At 39.6% G+C, this 22,594-nt stretch overlaps 1 protein-coding gene across 1 annotated transcript in view; it reads right to left on the bottom strand.

The window, feature by feature from the left end:
* LOC125446730 (fibrillin-1-like) overlaps positions 1–22,594 on the bottom strand; it is a 570,259-nt gene that overhangs the window by 85,282 nt on the left and 462,383 nt on the right. Inside the window, exons 46-48 of the mRNA XM_048520489.2 lie at positions 21,784–21,900; positions 19,811–19,939; positions 1,177–1,296 (exon numbers count right to left, since the gene is read on the bottom strand). Of these exons, the coding sequence (XP_048376446.1) occupies positions 1,177–1,296; positions 19,811–19,939; positions 21,784–21,900 (366 nt within the window). The remainder of the gene's footprint in view (positions 1–1,176; positions 1,297–19,810; positions 19,940–21,783; positions 21,901–22,594) is intronic.

The following is a 22,594-nucleotide window of genomic DNA, read 5'->3' as shown; positions in this document are numbered from 1 at the left end:
GCAGGGTCGGGTAGTGAATATGGAGTTTCACTCTGTAACGTGCACTAAATTTGACCTGGAGTGCTTGATGTTAACTTTGGAACAATGACAAGCACAAAGACTATTGCAGAAAGAAAAATTAATTTTACAGGAACACCTTTCAAGTTTAAATTTCTGTTAATCTTTGATTAGGGTGCAGGGTAACATAACAGGGTTATTTTACATCTCTAGATTTAAGTATAGATTGGATGAATGTCTCCTCAGTGAACCTTATTCCCTACAGTTGAGATGAATACAATCCTTGTTGTCATAGGTATATGGTACATGATAGAGAACACTACTTAAGGATAAACTGATGCCTAGCTCACAGAGAACACGGGATAACTGTGGGAGAAATGGGAACCCGATATATTGGTCGCTGGTTTGGATGAGGTTGGTGAACTGCAGACAGATATTGGACACAAAAGAGCAACTTTCTGCCAAAGATCATTTCAATGTCATATCTCTACATTTGTGTGACCAGCACTGATACTCAGACAGGTGTTGGGAGATGGCGGAAATCGAAATGTTTGGTAAACTGATTGGGAGATAGAGATACAAATAGGTAAAGATGGAAATCATTTGGGGAGGAGGGGTGGGAGTGTTGAGTTAGCTGATCAAGATGGAAGGTAAGATTGGGAAAGTGTATATGCTGGGACAAAGCAACCTCTTATCTATTCCAGATGTGCTTAGCGGCATACACCTGTGACCCTCTGCTTTAGGTTCAGATAAGGATTTAAAAAGTTAAACACCTCTTTTGCTGATGATCTCTTGTAGTTCTTGTAGGGACAGCTTGTTAGACTGAACATTGACACCATCCCAGCTCTATCCAGGGCAGCCCAGTTTTGTGAATACATCATCAAACCGGCATTAGGGCCCTCTCTACCAAAACTGGGATAAGCCAAATCCCAGTTTGCATGGGTATGTGGCAATATGATTCAAAACTTTATTTGCATATTAAAAGGTACCAATGTTGTTTGAGGAATGAAGAATAATTTTCTGCATTTACCACTTTTTCCTGTAAATACATTTGCATCCCTCGCTTACCACCAGATTTTTAAGCATTAGTTATGAACCTGAAAAATTACTACACTACCAATGAATTACATGGCATTAACCCTTATCATGATCAACATGATTCAACAATAAACTCCTTACCAATGCATTTATCATCAATCAGTGAGTATCCAGAAGGGCAGATACATCTGTAAGAACCATCTAGGTTTTGACAGGTGCCTGGTGTACAAGGACGAGGGACAGCCAAACATTCATTGATATCTGTCAAACAAAAATGAACAGTAGGGAAAATGTCAACGTAAACATAAAAATACTATTAACTAGTAACATGACAAATAGCTCAATGTTTCTTCCCTAATAACATGGAAAATTTCATAAGTTTCTTTAAGTTGGAAAACAACTTTCAAACACATACTCAATCTAAAAGCCCTTTTCTATGTGAGCACGAGCCAGCTATCGTATGTTTAACAAAAAATCTTCCAACTTAAGTTGAAATCTTGCTTTATTGCCATATTGCATTATTTTAAACATGCACATGGAACAACAGTGGCAAATGGGTTTCAAGATGCAGGTGAACAGGACATCATCTAATTGGTCTTAAAATTGACAAATCAGATTACTTTCTAACTAGTGAAAATCTAGAGGTCCAAAAAAATTTTTGGTTCCAAGCACACAAACATAAAAACATAAGAAAAAGGAGCAACGATAGGCAGCTTGGTCCCTTTAATCTGCTCTGCCATTCAATAGAATTATGGCTGACTTGATGGTTCCTCAACTCCACTTTCCAGCCTAAAAAAAAACCAAAGAATTGCAGATGTTGGAAACCCAAAACAAAAACAGAAATTGCAGTAGAAACTCAGCAGATCTGTGGAGTGAAAGTAAATGCTGCCAGAAGCGTCACTGCATCTGAAATATTAACTTTGCTTTCTCTCCACAGGTGTTGCCAGACCTGAGTTTCTCCAGCAATTTCTGTTTTTGCTTCCACTTTCTAGACTGTTCCCAAAAACCTTTAACTCCTGTGTAGATCAAAACTTCGCCTCAAATTCATTAACTAACCCAGACTCCCCTGCTCTCTTCTAGTACAGAATTCCAAAGATTAATGGCTTTGAGAAAATAAATTCCTCTTGCTCTCCATCTTAAATGGGAGACTCTTTGTTCTGAATCCAGATCTTTGTTCTAGATACCTCCATGAAGAACATCCCTTCAGCATCTACAAGCCCGTCAGAACGTTATGTTTCAGTAAGCGTCAAACTTTCCTGTTCCTCTGATTCTGTTTGCCCTGCTGTGTTCATCCAGCTTCACACCGTGTTATCTCAGATTCTCCAGCATTGGCAGTTCCTACTATCTCCTTAGCTACAATACACTCTGGCCCTTTACTTATGTCATCAAGATAGATTGTAAACAGTTGAGGCTCTACCATTGCAGCTCTCAGATTAAAGTTTACCAACATGAAATTATTTTTACAAAATTCATTCATGGGATATGGGCATTGCTGGCTGCTCCAGCATTTATTACCATCCCTAGTTACCCATAGAAGGTGATGGCTGTTAGGACGGGGCATTAAATACTAAGCCAACCAGCAATGTCCACTTTCCATGAATTAATTTTAAAAAATCAGGCTCTTGAGCCTATCTTTCCTGTTAGCAGTTGATTTTCTATCCATAATATATTATCTACAATACTGTGCTCATTTAATTTGTACTGTAACTTTCTTATAGCACTTTCTCAAATACCTTTTGCAAATTTAAATACACTATGACTACTTGTTTACCTTTAATCCATCAAACATTCAATCATATGAAATCGGAGCAGGATTAGGCCAATTACCTTGCTCTCTGAAAAAGAATTCCAAAGACTTATGACTATCAGGAAATACAAGATATTATCTCCAACAGACCTCTTATTTTTAACCTGTTGCTCCAATTTCTAGTTTCCCTCACAAGAAGAAATATCATCCAGGTATCTACCCTATCAAGTTCCTGCATGATCTTGTTTATATTAATAAAATCTCTATTCATTCTTCCAAACTCCAATGGGTACAGACTGACCCTATTCATATTCATCTCATGAACCAATCCCTACATTCCAGGAATGAGGCACATGAACATTCATTAGACTGCTTCTAACACATTAATATCAATTTTTTGGTAAGGAGATCAAGCTATACACTGTACTCAAGATGTTGATTCATCTATACTGTATAGTTACAGTAAAATTTCTCAAGTTTTCTATTCCATTACCCAAGCAATAGACAATAACATTTCATATGTCTCGCTAATCATTTGTTGGACCTGCATACTAACTTTTTGTGATTCAGGTATCAGGACACGTAAATTCCTCTGTACCTCAGATTTCTGCAGTATCCACATTTAAATAGTGAGCTACATTTTAAATTTTTTTCAAAAAAAAACTTACTTAACCTATTTTCTTAATCAACCTGGTCAGAGATGTTATAGAATCAAAGAGTCATAGAGCATGGAGACAGACGCTTCGGTCCAACCAGTCCATGCCAACCATGTTCCCAAACTAAACTAGTCCCACTTGACTGCGTTTGGCCCATATCCCTCCAAACCTTTCTGTTCATGAACTTATCCCACTAGTTCCACCTGTGTTTGACTCATATCCCTCCAAACCCTTCTATTCGTGAACTTATCCAAGTGCTTTTTAACCACTGTAACTGTGCCTGCATCCACCAATTCCTTAAGCAGTTCATTCCATATATGAACCACTCTGCGTAAAAAAGCTGCCCCTCATATCCTTCATAAATCTTTCTGCTCTCACTTTAAAAATAGGCCCCATAGTTTTGGGGCTCCACAACTTAGGGAAATGATCCTTGTCATTCACTTAACTCTGCCCTTCATGATTTTATAAACTTTAATAAGGTCACTCCTCTACCTCGTGCGGGCCCAGCTTTCCAGTCTATTTTACATCTCAAACCCTCCATTCCTGGCAACATCCTAATAAATCTTTTCATAACTCTCTCTGGTTTAATAATATCTTTCTTATAATAGAACAACCTGAACTGCACGCAGTAGTCTAGAAGAGGCCTCACTAATGTTCTGTACAAACTTAATATGACGTCCCAACTGCTACAGTCAAAGATCTGAGCAATGAAGGCAAGCATGCTAAATACTTTCTTAATCATCCTGTACATTTGCAGATGATACCAAATTTGGTGATATAGTGGACAGCGAAGAAGGTTTTCTAAGAGTAAAATGGAATGTGGGGATTGGTTTATGAGATGAATATGAATAGGGTCAGTCTGTACCCATTGGAGTTTGGAAGAATGAATAGAGATTTTATTAATATAAACAAGATCATGAAGGAACTTGATAGGGTAGATACCTGGATGATATTTCTTCTTGTGAAGGAAACTAGAAATTGGAGTAACAGGTTAAAAATAAGAGATATGATGCAAATTTCAAAGAATTATGTACCTGAATGCTAGGTCTCTCTGCTCTACAACACAAGTGTCTGCTTCTGTGTTATACGAGTCTATGATTACCTAGGGCTCAACCATTAACTGTACAAGTCTGATCCTTGTTTGTATTATCAAAATGCAATATCTCACATTTATCCAAATTAAACTCTGTCTGCCACGCTAAAGTCTATTGACCCAACTGATCAAGATCTCTTTATAATTTTAGAAAACCTTCTTCACTGTCCACTATATCACCAAATTTGGTATCATCTGCAAATGTACTAACCATGCCTGTTATGTACAAACTAAAGTGGACCCACTACTAATCCCAGTGGAACACTGCTGGTTACAGGCCTGCAGTCTGAGAAACTATGCCCCCACCACCATCCACTGTCACCTGCCATAAAGCCCATTTTGATCCAACTGATCCTGAATCCCATGCAAACTAACTTTACTAATTAGTCTACCATGCAGAACCTTATTATTACACACCTTTGGAAAAAGTGGGATTTGAACATGGGCTTCCTGGTCCAGGGGTACGGAGATTACCACTGCATCTTTTATTCTTCCTTCCAAAGTTTGCCTTCTCTATATTGCACTTCATCTGCTAAATTATACTCACTCATTCCTTATTTCTTTTGCACTATTTACTTTCCGCCTGATCTTTGTGTTATCAGCAAACTTAACAACTGTACATTTGGTTCAGAGATGCTAGATATTGGTTAATTATCTTATTTTTCCATGCTATTTCCCCAGGCACACTCTTTAGGTGGCCAACACTCACTTTACTGAATTTTATTTTTAAATACCTGTAGAAAGTCTTACTATCCTTGAGATTCTCAAAATAAATGACTGCAAAACATTTTCTTAAACCTCTTTCCTCTGTGGCCTCCATTTTAATCTCCAACAAGTGAGAAAAGCTCATGGACTTCCTTTCCACAAAAACTAGGCCATCTAATCAGCTGCTTTTGCTAGGTGCCTCTCTTCATAGGTCCATCTTGCAAAGTTACTCTAAATTTTCACCCTGGCCTAGCTCTTAACTTGCACCTTTCCCTACTTATGAACATATGAATTAGGAGCAGATGTAGGACCCAAGACTGCTATACCATTCAAATAAGATCATGGGAGATGTTTCAAATTCATTCTTGTGGTGTGGGGTCCTTTGAGGAAGAGTGACCATAATTTGAGACAATTATTCATTGAGATGGAGAATAAAGTAGCTGGATCTGAAACTAGGGTCCTGAATGCAAATGAAAGGAATTATGAGCTTATAAGGTACAAGTTATCACTGATGGATTTGGGAATCTAACCAAAGGGTTGATAGTGGGTTGGCAATGATTCATATTTGAAAGATGTGTGCATGAATTACAATAATTATTCATTCCCATGTGGTGCAAAAACAAATCATAATTTACAAGAGAAATTAGGGTTAGTGACAGATATAAAATGGAGTCATATAAAATTGCCAGAAAAAGCAGCAAGTCTGATTTGGACAACATTTAGAATTCAGCGAATTTAGACATAAAGTTGGATCAAGAAGGAGACATTGCAGAAGGGAACACACAAACTGACTGTAAAAGCTTCTATAAATGTGTAAAAATAGAAAAATTAGTAAAGTCAAATGTAGGTTCCTTAGTCAAAAGCTATGGAAAAGATGGTGAGGTATAAAGAAATAGCAGAAGAATTGAACATATACTTTGATTTTGTCTTCACAAAAGACTCAAATAACACAGAAATTCTGTAAGTTTTAGAACACTCATGGACAAAGACGAGAGCGGTCCTAAAGGAAGAGTGCTAAATTGGGGGAAGGGCAACTATTGCAAAACTCGGCAGGAGCTAGGGAATGTAGATTGGGAGCAGCTGTTTGAGGGTAAATCCACATTTGATATGTGGGAGGCTTTTAAAGGGCGGTTGATTAAAGTGAAGGACAGACATGTCCCTGTGAAAACGAGGGATAAAAAGGGCAAGATTAGGTAACCATAGATGTCAGGTGAAATTGTGAGGCTAGCAAAGAGGAACGAGGAAGCATACATAAAGTCTAGGCGACTGAAAACAGACGAAGCTTTGGAAGAATATCGGGAAAGGAGGACCAATCTGAAACGAGGAATTAAGTGAGCTAAAAATTGACATGAAATATCTTTAGCAAACAGGGTTAACGAAAATCCCAAAGCCTTTTATTCATACATAAGGACCAAAAGGTAACCAGAAACAGGGTTGGCCCACTCAAGGACAAAGGGAGGAAGTTATGCGAGGAGTCAGAGAAAATGAGTGAGATTCTTAATGAGTACTTTGCGTTGGTATTCATTGAGGAGAGGGACATGACGGATGTTGAGGTTAGGGATAGATGTTTGATTACTCGAGGTCAAATCGGCATAAGGAGGGGGGAGGTGTTGGATTTTCTAAAAGGCATCAGGGTGGATACGTCCCCATGTCCGGACGGGATCTATAGCAAATTAACGAGGGAAGCGAGACAGGAAATAGCTGGGGCCTTAACAGATATCTCTGCAACATCCTTGAGCACGGGTGAGGTACCGGAGGACTGGAGAATTGCTAATGTTGTCCCTTTTTTAAGAAGGGTAGCAAGGATATTCCAGGTAATCACAGACCAGTGAGCCTGACGTCAGTGGTGGGAAAGCTGCTGCAGGAGATACTGAGGGATAGGATCTATTTATATTTGGAAGAAAATGGACTTATTAGTGATAGGCAGCCTGGTTTTGTGCAGGGAGGGTCATGTCTTACCAACTTGATAGAATTCTTTGAGGAAATGACAAAGTTGATAGATGCGGGAAGGGCTGTAGATGTCATAGACATGGACTTCAGTAAGACATTTGACAAGGTTCCCCATGGTAGGCTGACGGAGAAAGTGAAGTCCACGGGGTCAAGAGTGTACTGGTTAGATAGATAGAGAACTGGCCGGGTAACAGGAGACAGAGAGATGTAGTGGAAGGGAGTTTCTCAAAATGGAAAGCTGCGACCAGTGGTGTTCCATAGGGATCCGTGTTGGGGCCACTGTTGTTTGTGATGTACATAAATGATCCGGAGGGAGGTATAGATGGTCTGATTAGCAACTTTGCAGATGGCACTAAGATTGGTGGAGTAGCAGACGTTGAAGGGCACTGTCAGAGAATGCAGCAGAATATAGATAGATTGGACAGTTGGGCGGAGAAATGGCAGATGGTGTTCAATCCAGGCAAATGCGAGGAGGTGCATTTTGGAAGATCCAATTTAAGAGCAAATTATACAGTAAATGGAAAAGCCCTGGGGAAAATTGATACACAAAGAGATCTGGGTGTTCAGGTCCATTGTACCCTGAAGGTGGCAATGCAGGCTGATAGAGTGGTCAAGAAGGCATATGGCATGCTTTCATTCATCGGGCGGGATATTGAGTATAAGAGTTGGCAGGCCATGTTACAGTTGTATGGGACTTTGGTTCTACCACATTTGGAATACTGCATACAGTTCTGGTCACCACATTACCAAAAGGATATGGATGCTTTGGACAGGGTGCAGAGGAAGTTCACCAGGATGTTGGCGGGTATCGAGGGCACTAGCTATGAAGAGAGGTTGAGTAGGTTAGATTATTTACATTAGAAAGATAGAAGTCGAAGTGGGTCCTGATTGAGGTCTACAAAATCATGAGAGGTATAGACAGGGTGGATAGCAAGAAACTTTTTACCCCAGAGTGGGAGACTCAATTACTAGGGGTCATGATTTCAAGGTGAGAGGGGAAAAGTTTAAGGGAGATATGTATGAAACTCTTTACGGAGAGGGTGGTGGATGCCTGGAACGCATTGCCAGTGGAAGTGGTAGAGGCGAGCATCATTTAAGACCTATCTAGACAGATACACGATTGGACAGGGAGCACAAGGATACAGATCCTTGGAAAATAGGCGACAGGTTTAGATAGAGGATCTGGATCAGCACAGGCTTCGCAGGCTGAAGGGCCTGTTCCTGGGCTGTAATTTTCTTTGTTCTTTGCTTGTTCTTTGTTCTAAATGTTATGGAACCAAGGGTGACAGGGTAGAATTGAAGGAAATTAGTATTAGTAAGGAAAGAGTGTTGCAGAAAATAGTGGGATTAAAGGCAGGCACATCACCAGGGCCTGCTTTGTTGGTCACCGTCCAAAATTCCATCGGCTCTGGAGCAGTTCCTACAGATTGAAGAGTTACAAATGTAACCCCACTACTGTACAAAAGGGTTGAAGAGTTTAAAAAAGAAACTTAAAGACCAGTTGGCTGAATATCAATAATGGAGAAATGCTAGCGTCTATTATAAAAGTTATGTTAACTGATCATTTGGAAAGCATTTACAGGATTAGACAAAGTCAGTATCGATTTATAAAAGGCAAATCATGATGAACAAATCTACTGGGCTTAATTAAGGATGTAACTAGCAGACTAGATAAGGGAGAACCAATGGACATGGTATATTTGGATTTTCACAAGGCTTTTGATAATGTCTGTCATAAGAGCTTAGTGGCCAAAATTAAAGCACATAGGACAGAGGGCAATATTTCGCATGGATTTGGAATTGATTGGCAAACATGAAATAGAAATAAATATGCCATTTTCCAACTTACAGGCTGTGTGCCTTTAAGAGGGTCTTAAAATGTGCTGTTTCTCTTGCAGAGAGGTGTTGCTAGAATGTCTGCTTCAGTGGATTAACAACTTTGAGCTCTTTGAGTTTTTTTTTTAAATTACACAAAAGAAGCATGTGTGGGTAAAGTCATGCTCATACAACCCAAGGTTTTCGTTGCGTTTTCAGATGAAGTTGGGTTTCTTTTCGCTGTTAAAGCTGATAGATTCAGCTCTCTCTTTGCAGCAGCTGGAAGTTTGATTTCTCTGTCTAAATTTCCCGATTGTTTCTTTTGGCATTCCTTCTTCCTCTACAGGAGACAGTATGTGAGAATATTTGTTTTGCTGAATTTGCCTTGGCCAAGGATGTACATGGGATGCAGCTATATTGGAACAGTTGATGATTAATATTCAAATAATGTATTCTTTTCTTAAGTATTTTAGTTGAGTTGAAAGTTATGCCAACTTTGTTTGTTTCAAAGCCTAATAGATTGACCGTTTAAATCATAGTAGAACACAGCCCTTTATGTGAGAAATGTTAGGGTCTGGTTCATAACAGCAGTGACTACCAAGGTACAGCACGGATCAGCAATTGAGCCCCAGCTATTCAGGATATATAAAAATGATCTGGATGAGGTAATTAATTAATCCTGTCTCATGACAGGATATCAAGTCTGGTATAATTTATTCTTTGGTTGGTTCCAGAATGCATTGCTCTAAGAAGCTACTTTGAAAACAATCATTGAACTTCTCATCCAGGTTACTACTGCCAATCTGACTTTTCTAGTTTATATGTAGATTATAGTCACTAATGATTATTGCCATCTCATTATCACATGCACCCAGCATTTCTTCTTGTATACTTTGTGCTTCATTGTGGTTACTCTTAGGGGTTCTGTGTATCACTCAATCTTCTTTCTCCTACTAATCTTCATCTTTACCCAAACTGGTTTTACATCCTGATCTCCTGAACCAAGCCGATTTCTAACTATTGCACCAATGCTGTCTTTGGTTAACAGAAAAATCTGTCCCCTTTTACCTAGGTTCCTATGCTTTCTGAATGTCAAATACCCCTCAATATTTAGGACACTACTTCTGTCATCATGTAGCTACATCTTTGTAACTGCTGTGTAATATTTACTTATTTCCATCATATAATAACAGATGAACATACAAACCAAGAGCAGTAGATCCTCAGCACCTCAAGCCAACTTTGCCATTCAATAAGATGCATTTGTGTTTCAAATTCCATATTCCCATTTACCAGTGATATCCTTTAATTCTCCTACCTAACAAAAAATTCTGGCTAGCTCTACCTTAAAAAAAAATCAAGGTCTCTGCCATCTCTGTTTCAAATGAATGACTGTTTTTGAACAGTGACGCCCAGTTACAGATTTTCCCATGAGAGAAATATTGACTCCGCACCTATTCTGTCAAGACCGCTCAGGATCTTATATATTTTAATCAAGTTGCTTCCTATTTTTCTAAACACCAGAAGGCTAGCTATCCAACCTTTCATTGTAAGGCAATCCACCCAACCTAGGCATTCATCGAGTCAACCTTTTCTAAATTAGTGCCAATATATTTATATCCTTCCTTAAATAAGGTGACCAATAATGTGTGCAGTAATCCAGATGCAATCTTTCCAGCATTCTGTATAACAGAAGCACAATCTTCCTAATGTTGTACTCAATTCCCCCTGCGATAAATGATGGCATTGAAATAACTCCATAGAGGCTGGTACCCCATCACCAAGCCACCTGTAATTTACAAATGGACCATCCATGTCTTTAATATGCTTTATTCAGAGTCAGGTACCGAAGTGTCAGCATCTTTGCTACCCTTTTTATACATCATCCAGGGCTGCCTGATTGAATCAGATTAACAACCTCAGTCAGGGAACTCATATTCTATTAGCTCCAGCTGGCTAACCTTGTTACAATCACAACAGACCTTCTAATAGCTTTCCTAATTACTTGCACACTAGGATCCCTATGCAGCTCAGAGTTCTGAAATCTCTCAACATTCAGATAACGTGTTTTTATTTTATTCTTTGTGCCTTCACATTTTCCCACATTATACTCCATTTGTCTCATTTTTGCCCACTCACTTAATCTACCCACATCTTTTTGTACCTGCCTGTGTCATATTCACAATTTCCTTTTCTACCTATGTTTGTACCATGAGCAAATTTGGCAACCACGCCTTCTGACCCTTCATCCAAATCATTTCTGTAACTGGGTACAAGTTTGCTTGCTGAGCTGGAAGGTTTGTTTTCAGATGTTTTGTCACCATTCTAGGTAACATCATTAGTGGGCCTCCGGTGAAGCGCTGGTGTTATATCCCGCTTTCTATTTATGTGTTTAGGTTTCCTTGGGTTGGTGATGACATTTCCTGTGTCGGTGATGTAATTTCCTGTTCTTTTTCTCAGAGGGTGGTAGATAGGCTCCAAATCAATGTGTTTGTTGATGGAGTTCCGGTTGGAATGCCATGCTTCTAGAAATTCTCGTGCGTGTCTCTGTTTGGCTTGTCCTAGGATGGATGTGTTGTCCCAATCAAAGTGGTGTCCTTCCTCACCTGTATGTAAGGATACTAGTGATAGTGGGTCATGTCTTTTTGTGGCTAGTTGATGTTCATGTATCCTGGTGGCTAGCTGTGACAAACACTACATTGGACAAACAGGCAGAAAGCTAGCCACCAGGATACGTGAACATCAACTAGCCACAAAACGACATGACCCACTATCACTAGTATCCTTACGTACAGGTGAGGAAGGACACCACTTTGATTGGGACAACACATCCATCCTAGGACAAGCCAAACAGAGACACGCACGTGAATTCCTAGAAGCATGGCATTCCAACCGGAACTCCATCAACAAACACATTGATTTGGAGCCCATCTACCACCCTCTGAGAAAAAGAACAGGAAATGACATCACCGACACAGGAAATGACATCACCAACCCATGGAAACCTAAACACATAAACAGAAAGTGGGATATAACACCAGCGCTTCACCGGAGGCTCGCTGATGATGTTACCTAGAATGGTGATGAAATGTCTGAAAATGAACCTTCCAGCTCAGTGAGCAAACTTACATCCAGAACCTCAACCTGAGCTACAAATCTTCTCAAAACTCGCTAGCATTTATGTAACTGGTTAAAAAGTCAGTGTGTAGTTCTGATTCCTGTAACATATCATTCAAAACATCTTGCCAACCTGAAAAACACTTATTTATACCTACTTTTTGCTTCCTGTTAGCCAATTTCCTACCTATGCCAAAAGGCTACTCCTATCCCTACCGCTACCCCCTATCCCTGAACTAATGAGTTTTTATTTTCTGCAATAACATTTGACGTGGCACCTTATTAAATGCCTTCTGTAAATCTAAGTACAGCAGACCCATCCGTTCTCCTTCACCCAAAGCACCTTACTGAAAAACTCTGATAGATTGTTAAAACATGATTTCCCTTGTTTCCTTGCCTTATCCAACTGCCATGATAAAGCACCTTTAATAATAGCTTTTTCCATCTTCCCAATGATAGGTGTTAAGCCAACTAACCTTTAGTTTCCTGATTTCCATCTCCTCTTTTTGAATAAAAGAGATCTATTTTCCAACCTAGTGGGACTATCCCTGAAATGAGGAAGTTTTGGTGGATTAAGGCAAAGTAGTGACTGTCTAAATAGCCACTTCTTTTAAGACCCTAGGGTGAAGTTCATCAGGATCTAGATACTCAGTCATCGAGTCCCAGAGGTCTACAGCACAGAAAAGGCACTTTAGCCCATCATGTCTATGGCAGTCAAAAACGAGCACCTAATTATTGTCAGTCTGCAGTTTCACCAATTTACTTAGCTCCGCTTACATAGCGATTAAAACTTTCATGAGCCTTCCCATCCTGAATAGCAATGAAGTCTCGAGTTCTAAAGTGTGGTAGGCACAGACACTGTAAAAAGGACAGTAATTTGAGTACTTTTTAAATATATGTTTTATTCTTTTAATGCACTTTGAGTAATTTGAGCACCTTGTATTCCTATGCTAGACCTTTTTTTTCACTCTTTCAATTCTGTAACAAACACTGAAGTATCCTAGGTCCTAACAAGATACCACAGTGGCAACACTATAAACTGATCACTGCACTAATTCGAGTACACATGATAATAAAGAAAATTCAAATCTATTCTACAGTGTATAAGGTAGACAAATGTAAAACACCTATTCATTTGCCATTTCTTACTTCCCATTATTAATTATCCAGTCAAACATTCTACAGGATCAAGACTCATATTGCTAACTCTTTTCTTCTTCTTAAATATTTATAGAAACTCTCGCTTATTGTTTTTATATTTCTGATTTGCTTTCACTTGTACTCTTAATTTTACCTTCATTATTAATTTTCTGATCATTTTTTGGTTTTATATTCTGTCCAATCTTCTGACCTGCGTTGTGTCTTTGCACAATTACATACTTTCTCTTTAAGTTTGATTTTAGCATTTCTAGTTAACCATAAGACATAGAAGTGGAAGTAAGGCCATTCGGCCCATCGAGTCCACTCCGCCATTTAAATCATGGCTGATGGGCATTTCAACTCCACTTCCCTGCAGTCCCCCCATAGCCCTTGATTCCTTGTGAGATCAAGAATTTATCGATCTCTGCCTTGAAGGCATTTAACGTCCTGGTCTCCACTGCACTCCGTGGCAATGAATTCCACAAGCTCACCACTCTCTGGCTGAAGAAATGTCTCCTCATTTCTGTTTTAAATTTCCCCCCTCTAATTCTAAGGTTGTGCCCACAGGTCCTAGTCTCCCCGCCTAATGGAAACAACTTCCCAGCGTCCACTCTTTCTAAGCCATACATTAACTTGTAAGTTTCTATTAGATCTCCCCTCAACCTTCTAAACTCTAATGAATACAATCCCAGGATCCTTAGCCGTTCATCGTACGTTAAATCTATCATTCCAGGGATCATCCGTGTGAATCTCCGCTGGACATGCTCTAGTGCCAGTATGTCCTTCCTGTGGTGTGGGGCCCAAAACTGGGCACAGTATTCTAAATGGGGCCTAACTAGAGCTTTATAAAGTCTCAGAAGCACATCACTGCTTTTATATTCCAACCTTCTTGAGATAAATGACAACATTACATTCGCTTTCTTAATCACAGACTCTACCTGTAAGTTAACTTTTAGAGAATCCTGGACCAACACTCCCAGATCCCCTTGTACTTCTGCTTTACAAATTTTCTTACCATTTAGAAAATAGTCCATGCCTGTATTCTTTTTTCCAAAGCGCAAAACCTCGCATTTGCTCACGTTGAATTTCATCAGCCATTTCCTGGATCTCTCTCCTAAACTGTCTAAATCTTTCTGCAGCCTCCCCACCTCCTCAGTACTACCTGCCTGTCCACCTATCTTTATATCATTGGCAAACTTTGCCAGAATGCCCCCAGTCCCTTCATCTAGATCATTAATATATAAAGTGAATGGCTGCGGCCCCAACACTGAACACTGCGGGACACCAGTTGTCACCGGTTGACATTCCAAAAAAGAGCATTTTATCCCAACCCTCTGCCTTCTGTCAGACAACAAATTCTCAATCCAAGCCAGCAGCTCACCTCGAACACCATGGGCCCTCACTTTACTCAGTAGTCTCCTGTGAGACACCTTATCAAAGGCCTTTTGGAAGTCTAGATAGATAACATCCACTGGATTTCCCTGGTCTAACCTATTTGTTACTTCTTCAAAGAGTTCTAACAGGTTTGTCAGGCACGACCTCCCCTTACTAAATCCATGCTGACTTGTTCTAACCTGACCCTGCACTTCCAGGAAATTAGAAATCTCATCCTTAACAATGGATTCTAGAATTTTACTAACAACTGAGGTTAGGTTAATTGGCCTACAATTTTTCATCTTTTGCCTTGATCCTTTCTTAAACAAGGGGGTTACAACAGCGATTTTCCAATCATCTGGGACTTTCCCAGACTTCAGTGACTTTTGAAAGATCACAACCAAAGCCTCCATTATTTCCTCAGCCACCTCCCTCAGAACTCGAGGATGTAGCCCATCGGGGCCAGGGGATTTATCAATTTTTAGACCTTTTAGCTTTTCTAGCACTTTCTCTTTTGTAATGCCTACCATACTCAACTCTGCCCCCTGACTCTCCTTCATTGTTGGGATACTACTCATGTCTCCCACTGTGAAGGCTGCCGCAAAGTACTTATTCAACTATTTCCTTATCTCCCATCACTAGCCTTCCAGCATCAATTTGGAGTGGCCCAATGTCTACTTTTGCTTCTCGTTTGTTTCTTATGCAGTGAAAGAAACTTTTACTATCATTTCTAATATTACTAGCTAGCCTACCTTCATACTTGATCCTCTCCTTCCTTATTTCTCTCTTTGTTATCCTCTGTTTGTTTTTGTAGCCTTCCCAATCTTCTGCTTTCCCAGTGCAGAACAGATGGTGGGTCGATCCCATGGAATGTTCCTTATTTGCTTGAATATATTTATTTTGTATGTTCTGAAATATCCCCTTAAATATCTGTAATCGCATCTCCCCTGACCTATCTTTTTACCTAATTTGCAAATTCACTTCAGCCAGGTCTGCTTTCATGCCCTCATGCATGTTCTTACTTAAATTTCTAAAAAGCAGTCTTTCTTCTCTCTCTCCCTCAAACTGAATATGAAATACAATAGTATTATGGTTGCTGCCTTCCCAGGACATCTTCAACTGTCCATTTACTCTGTTAAGAATACTACGTACATTGAGATATGGATCCTTTAGCCTTGTCTTTTTGTTATGTTCATAATATCTTGTCTTGTCTGCTGGTGTATTCTTACGTTTATTCTTGCTGTTACTTTCTACCATTCCCTGACTTTTATTTCCCAAATTACTATTTTGCTTTTCTGGCTCCACTCAACACCTTTTCAAGCTTGATTCCTTAACATCTATATTTTGTTTAAAGCCCCCCTAATTCTGGGCTTATGTAGTTCAATAGAATACCAGTCCTAGCATGATTCTGGTATAGACTGTCCCAACAACACAGATCCCATAGTGCTGGTGCTAGTGTCCTACCAAAAGATACTCATTTGCCTTACAGCTGTCTTTGAGCGACACATTTATTGCATCTTTATTGCTCTACGGCAATTTGTGTGTGAATCAGGTGGCAATACAGAAATTTTCAACTTTGAGGTCCTACTTTCTAACCTAGTGCCTAACTTCTCATACTTCCTTAGCAGAATCTCATTCCTACTTCTACCTATGTCAGTGGCAGTGACTTGAACTGCAACCACTGGATTCTCCAGCTCCTACTGCTAGCATGAACTGCTTCTTCTACACGTGTGCCATGGTCAGTTAGCACATCTACCCTGCAACCCACACTCTTATCCAAACTAGCTGAAAAAAAACCTGAAACTTGTTAGACATTACAAAGGCTGAAATCCTTGCACTTCCACTCTCTGGGTTGCCTTACCTGCCTGCCTTACAGTCACATCTTCCTGTCTCTGACCATTGGCCAAATCAGATGTTCCAACTCCTGGAATGATGTGTTCTTCTAACATTTCCCCTCCCTGATGTGTCACAGCATCTGCAGCTAATGACTCCGAGCGCAAGTTATCTGAAGCTGCAGACACATATTTTTGACCTGGATCAACAGCATAAATGCTCTGCCATTTTACTTATGTTAATTAAGCAATAATTTTAATTTATAATCAATAAATGCCATCCCTCCCAATCAGCGAAGTAATGGCAGTAAGCTTTACCTATACAAATAAAGAGCTTACAATCACTCATAATTGTGAGTAGTTAAGGGCTTTTTTTTAAAAGAAATCCTTTCTCAATATCACTAGTATACATAAACTGTCTAACAGCAGTTACTGAATCAATCCACTAGTTCCCTGTGACATCACTGTTTGATTACTCATCCCCTCATTTGTGTGTTTTCAGAAGTTGTAGCTATAAAGTGTTCTCTTCATTTTTTCTGCTGTCTTGAAGCTAAAATCTGGGGTCCCTGAATTTTGCCTGTGGCCTCCTCTCTTACTTCTGCCTTCAAGTCAAAGTTCCATTAAACTGTTGGCTATACCAAATTCCCTACACTAGCTGATATTTTAAGAATTTTCTCTCTTCCTGTTTTATCCCTCTTTCTCTTAAATCAGCCATCAACTTTCCATTTTTCAAAAAGATTAACCCCAACCTCACTGGCTTTGCAGGCCGTCTGCAACCTCTCCCTCTACTGCAAAATGTTTGAAAATGTTTCACCTTCCAAGGTCTGTGCCCATCTTTTCCAGGAGTATTATAAAGATTCCTATGAACATCACAAACTATCGCCTATGTCACTGCAACAAAAGTAAACCAAATCATTTCATTCTTCTTAATCTGTTTTCAAATTCTGACTTGGCTACCATTCCAACATTCTTCAAAGAGTTTACACTGTCGTCCAGCTGGCTAGGAATAGTCTCATCTGGTTCCATTTTTATCTTTCTAATCATAGTCAGACTATCACTTTAATGACTTCTCTTCCAGGTCCAACACAGTTACCTTTCTCTTCGTTCTCTTCTTTTTCTGATCTACGTGTTATCTTTTGGCAACAGCGTCATGAAGTGTACAGTTAGTTTGATGACATCAACCTCCTCCGCATCATCACCTACGTCAATTCCTCCATTACTGTGAAATGTATTAACTCTCACTGTAATCCAGAACTGGAGCAATTGTCCTTGACCCCATTCTAACTCCACGCTCCAGCTAAGTGACTACATCCTTCCACTGACAACATTTTGTAACAATACCAGACTGTTCACAACTCGGTTGTCACATGTGATTATAGATGGCCTGCTGTGCAAAGATCCATGCCGTCACCAAAACCACTTATTCCGTCTCATTGGTATTGCCTGACTTCACCACTGCTTCGGTTCATCTGCTGCTGAAACCTTCATTCATGGCTTTATTACATTTACACCCTTGAAAATTCCAATGAAATTCAGATTGATCTCCAGAAGTTTGCTTTCTGAAAGTATGAGGCTATCCAAAAATCTGCTGTCAGTGTCCTTACTTGTACTCTGTTCTATCCACCTGCTTGTTCGCTGAACTATACTGTTCCATTCAAGCCATGCCTCAGTTTTACATTTTTCATTTGTGTTTTCAGTTTCCCCCCAACCCGCAATGACATTTCCCCTTCCTATCTTTATACCCTTCACCAGTCTCAAAGTTTCTGAGATGACTCTGGCCTGTTCAGCATTCCCAATCCTAATCTTACCATCACTGGTGGCCATGTCTTCAGCTATTGAGTCATTATGGTCTGAATACTTTGCCACTCTGTCTGACATGCTACCTCAATTTCTACTTCCAAGACACTCCATACAACTTACTTCTATGTCCAAGCTTTTGGTAATCTGCATCATTATTGCCTATGTGTTCAGTGTATTCGAGTCCTTTAAAAACTTGAGAAACTGGCAATGCAGCAGTATGGGAGGATATGTCCACGTGTCAAGCAGCAATGGGGATTCAGGATGTAATAATGGAAAAGCCTTGGCTCTTATTTTTAACCACAGATACAAGATACTTCCTATTTGCATGCACAAATGGGCAGCACAATGGCTTAGCGGGTAGCACTGCTGCCTCATAGTGCCAGGGATGCAGGTTCAATTCCATCCTTGGGCGGCTGTCTGTGTGGAGTCTGCATGCATTCTCCCCGTGTCTGCATGGGTTTCTGCCAGGTGATCCTGTTTCCTCCCACAGCCTGAAGAGGTGCAAGTTAGGTAGATTGGCCATGCCAAATTACCCATAGTGTTCAGGGATGTTTAGGCTAGGTGTGTTAGCATTGGGAAGTGCAGGGTTCTGGGGAGAAGGATGGATGGAATGCTCTTCAGAGAGTTGGTGTGAACCTGTTGGGCCGAATGGCCTGTTTCCACATTGTTGGGATTCAATTATTCACTGATAAAGAACAAAAATTACAGAATGGGAGGATAAACTGGCCTCAGCAGCATGGTGTAGGAAGCCATACAAATAGGGAGAGAGAAAATGAACGCGGTATTGATAAGTGACAGCACTGTCAGTGGGATGTATGTTACTTTTTGAAGCCATAATGGAGATTTCCGAAGATTGTGTTGTCTGTCAGATGCCATGCAGCTAAAAACCAGTTCATCTAACGGTAGTCATTTGGAAGATGCCAGAGTCTATTAGTAAGGAAGTTTTAACAATGCACCTAGAAAATCATGCAGGATGATCAGCCAGAATCAATATAGTTTACAAAACAGAAACCATGTTTGACAGATTTAGTATAGTTTTCAGAGGTCAGAAGTAGCAGGGCAGGAGAAGGAAGCCAGCCTAAGGCTCTGAGTTCCATTTTTCCAGATGAAAACATTCCCCCACTGTGGAAAATCTTGTGCATACAAAATTGGGCTCCTCAGTCACTGAAGACTCATCTAGACTGGCAGATGATTTTTGATTCTGAGGACAGCTAACAATCAGGTAGATACTGTGCAGCCAGTAATTGTAGTACAATTGGATTTCCAAAAGGCATATGATAAAGTATCACACAAATGATTAATAAATACACACTATAAGGACTCATTGTGTTGGAACTAATATATTACCATGGATGGAGGAGATAATGTAGTCCTTTATAATGTGCTGCAATTTTCTGAAGTTAGGAAGGTATAGTCTTGTACTACAAAGCTGTGATTTTAACAATCAAGTGTTCACAACTTTGATGTTGCAGTGTGCTCCTAGATTTGACAGTATTAGGTAAAGACATACAAATTTGTTCCCCTTTGATTCATTAGCTTTGCTTACCGATGCAACTTCTTCTATCAGCTGTCAATTCATAACCTTCATGGCAGAAGCACTGGAATGTTCCAATTGTATTAATGCACTGTCCATTTCTACACAAAGCACCATTCATAGTAGTGCACTCATCGACATCTAAAGAGGAATAGAAAATTATAGTCACATTTTTAAAAAATATTTTGATTTATTTCATGATCATTTATGATCTGTCGTAATGTAATATAATATTTTTAATTTTGAACGACTGTGTTCATTGGCAAACCTGAATCCAATTTTCTGTATGTTAAAAAGATGAGATAATTTATAGGGATTTGTATATTTTGTATCAACATGAATTTTTGGTTTTATTCATTTATGAAATGTGGGCATTGCTGGCAAGGCAGCATTTATTGCCCATCCCAAATTAGCTTTGACAAAGAGGTGATTAGACATCATGGTGACCTGCTGCAGTCTGTATGGTGAAGGTACTTGCACAGTTCTGTTAGGCTGGCATTTTCCAACAGTAAAGGAACAGTGATATAGTTCCAAGTTAGGCTGCTTGTGATATGATGGGGAACTTGAGGTGCTGGTTTCCCCACATGCCTACTGCTCTTGTCTTTCAAGGCAGATGATGTTACAGATTTGGAACTTGTTGCAAAAGAAGGCTCAGTGAGGTATAAGGGTGGCTGCTGTATCAGATTGGGCTATTTTTCAAAAATGAATAATTTTACTCTATTAACTAAGTGAGGAATTCATTATATTCTGTTTGGTTATGGTTAGTAGTAAAACACTTTTTGAAAGGGAGAAAGCAACCCCCAAATTTATACGAGTAGATGATGCATATAACAATGCATTGCTGGTGGAGGATGCTGGTAACTGCTCTATTCTGAATGATGCTGAGCTTCTAGAATGTTCCTGAAGCAGTTCTGATCCAAGCAAGTAGGGAGTATTCCATCACACTACTGGCTTGTTCTTTGCAGACAATGGCAAGGCTTTACGGAGTCAGTAAGTGAGTCACTTACCCCTATCATGCCCAATCTCTGGCAGGCTGCTGCAGTACATATATGGTTGGTACAGTTAAACTTCTGGTCAATAGTGAATCCAAGTATGTTGATGGTAGCGAATTCAGTGATGGTAGTGCAATTGAATGCCAAGGGGGAATAGAGTGTTAGACTCTTTCTTACTGGATATTTATTGTCCAGAACAAATATTTTTGATGCTAACAGTGTACTTGTGAATATTCTTCAGTAGTTTAGCAACTTCGAGGTAGTCAGCTGAAATCCCATCATGACATGGGACTTCAAACATCTTGTTAATTTATGAGTAAATTCACAGATGTCGACAGTACAGCAAAAAGGTCTTTGGGCCATCAAGTGTGTGTTGGTCAATAACAATCACCTAACTATTCTAATCCCAGAGAAATCTTATTTGCATGGCAACAAATGCTTTGACTTTATAAATGAATTTTATGTATGTATCAATTGTTTAATTAAAGGAAAAATATACTGACTACAGTACCAACATGACAAACTAGAGTAATATGCACTGAGAATGTATTTGAAAGAAATGAAGTATGACCTCAAACAAGCTATATTCCTCCAATTATAGCTTTCTTTAAAGTCCTATTTTGTGATTAAGATTATGCTCACAGACTCCATTGCTAATGTGTGTCAGGTAATCAACAACTTTGTTTAGTCTCAAACCACAGGGAAAGAAGTACAGCACAGGAGCGATAGGACGACAATTCAAAAATTTCAATCTGCCGAGAAATGATCCCTGCGAGTGCAGCTCCCTCTTAGGACAGTGGAATCCTTTCTTATGTTTCTCCTCAATATAAAATAGAAAGGATTCTCAAGCAAAATACGTTCACCTTTTAAAACCAGAAGATAGAAATTAATTATGAGGTTTATTGAGTATTAAATCAAATATAAAACATTTCATCTTGTTTCCTGTAGACTTCTACAGTTGTTTAGCTCAAAATAACTCTACAATTAACTTACCAATGCAGTCATTGTTATGAGAGAGCATGAATCCAGGAAAGCACAAACAGCTATAGGAACCAACTGTGTTCTTACAGGTCCCGTTACCACATGGCTGCCGTTCACATTCATCAATATCTGGAAATGGAAAAGGGAAATATCAGTTGCCTTTTAATTTGGGAAACACTTTGCCTCTGATTTTCTACACATTAAAAAGGAGTACTCAAGTAAGTAACCAGAATAACAGACATACATTATTTTGATGTGACTTTTCTATTGGTAGGAATCTCTTTGCTGTACATAATGTACTTTGGAAAGAGAATATTGCCTTGTAGCTCTTTCCCCCATTTATATCTTTCAGTTAAATGACACCTATAGCCACTCTAATTCCACTCTATTGCCAATGCAAATCTGAATTAATTGGAAGAAGATATACAAAAGGATTATCAGCTGACTCTCTGCAAAGTCCATTAGGAACCTTACTGTGTGACCACAGAGTAAATGCATGCCCTATTCCTCAGTGACATGACGTATGGATTAAACTCATGACTTGCCAACTAGGAGCTATGAAGGGTCTAGGCCCGAAACGCTTGTGAAGTCGACATTGATACCATTGGTCTGCAGGGTTCCCAAGCCGAATATGAGTTGCTGATCCTGCAACCTTCGGGTGGCATCATTATGGCACTGCAGGAGGCCTAGGATGGACATGTCGTCTAAGGAATGGGAGGGGGATTTGAAATGGTTCGCAACTGGGAGGTGCAGTTGTTTATTGCGAACCGAGCAGAGGTGTTCTGCAAAGCAGTCCCCAAGCCTCCGCTTGGTTTCCCCAATG

This window comes from Stegostoma tigrinum, chromosome 36 (genome assembly GCF_030684315.1).
Source record: "Stegostoma tigrinum isolate sSteTig4 chromosome 36, sSteTig4.hap1, whole genome shotgun sequence".
Classification (NCBI taxonomy): Eukaryota; Metazoa; Chordata; class Chondrichthyes; order Orectolobiformes; family Stegostomatidae; genus Stegostoma; species Stegostoma tigrinum.
This window is presented reverse-complemented; position numbering and strand designations above follow the sequence as displayed.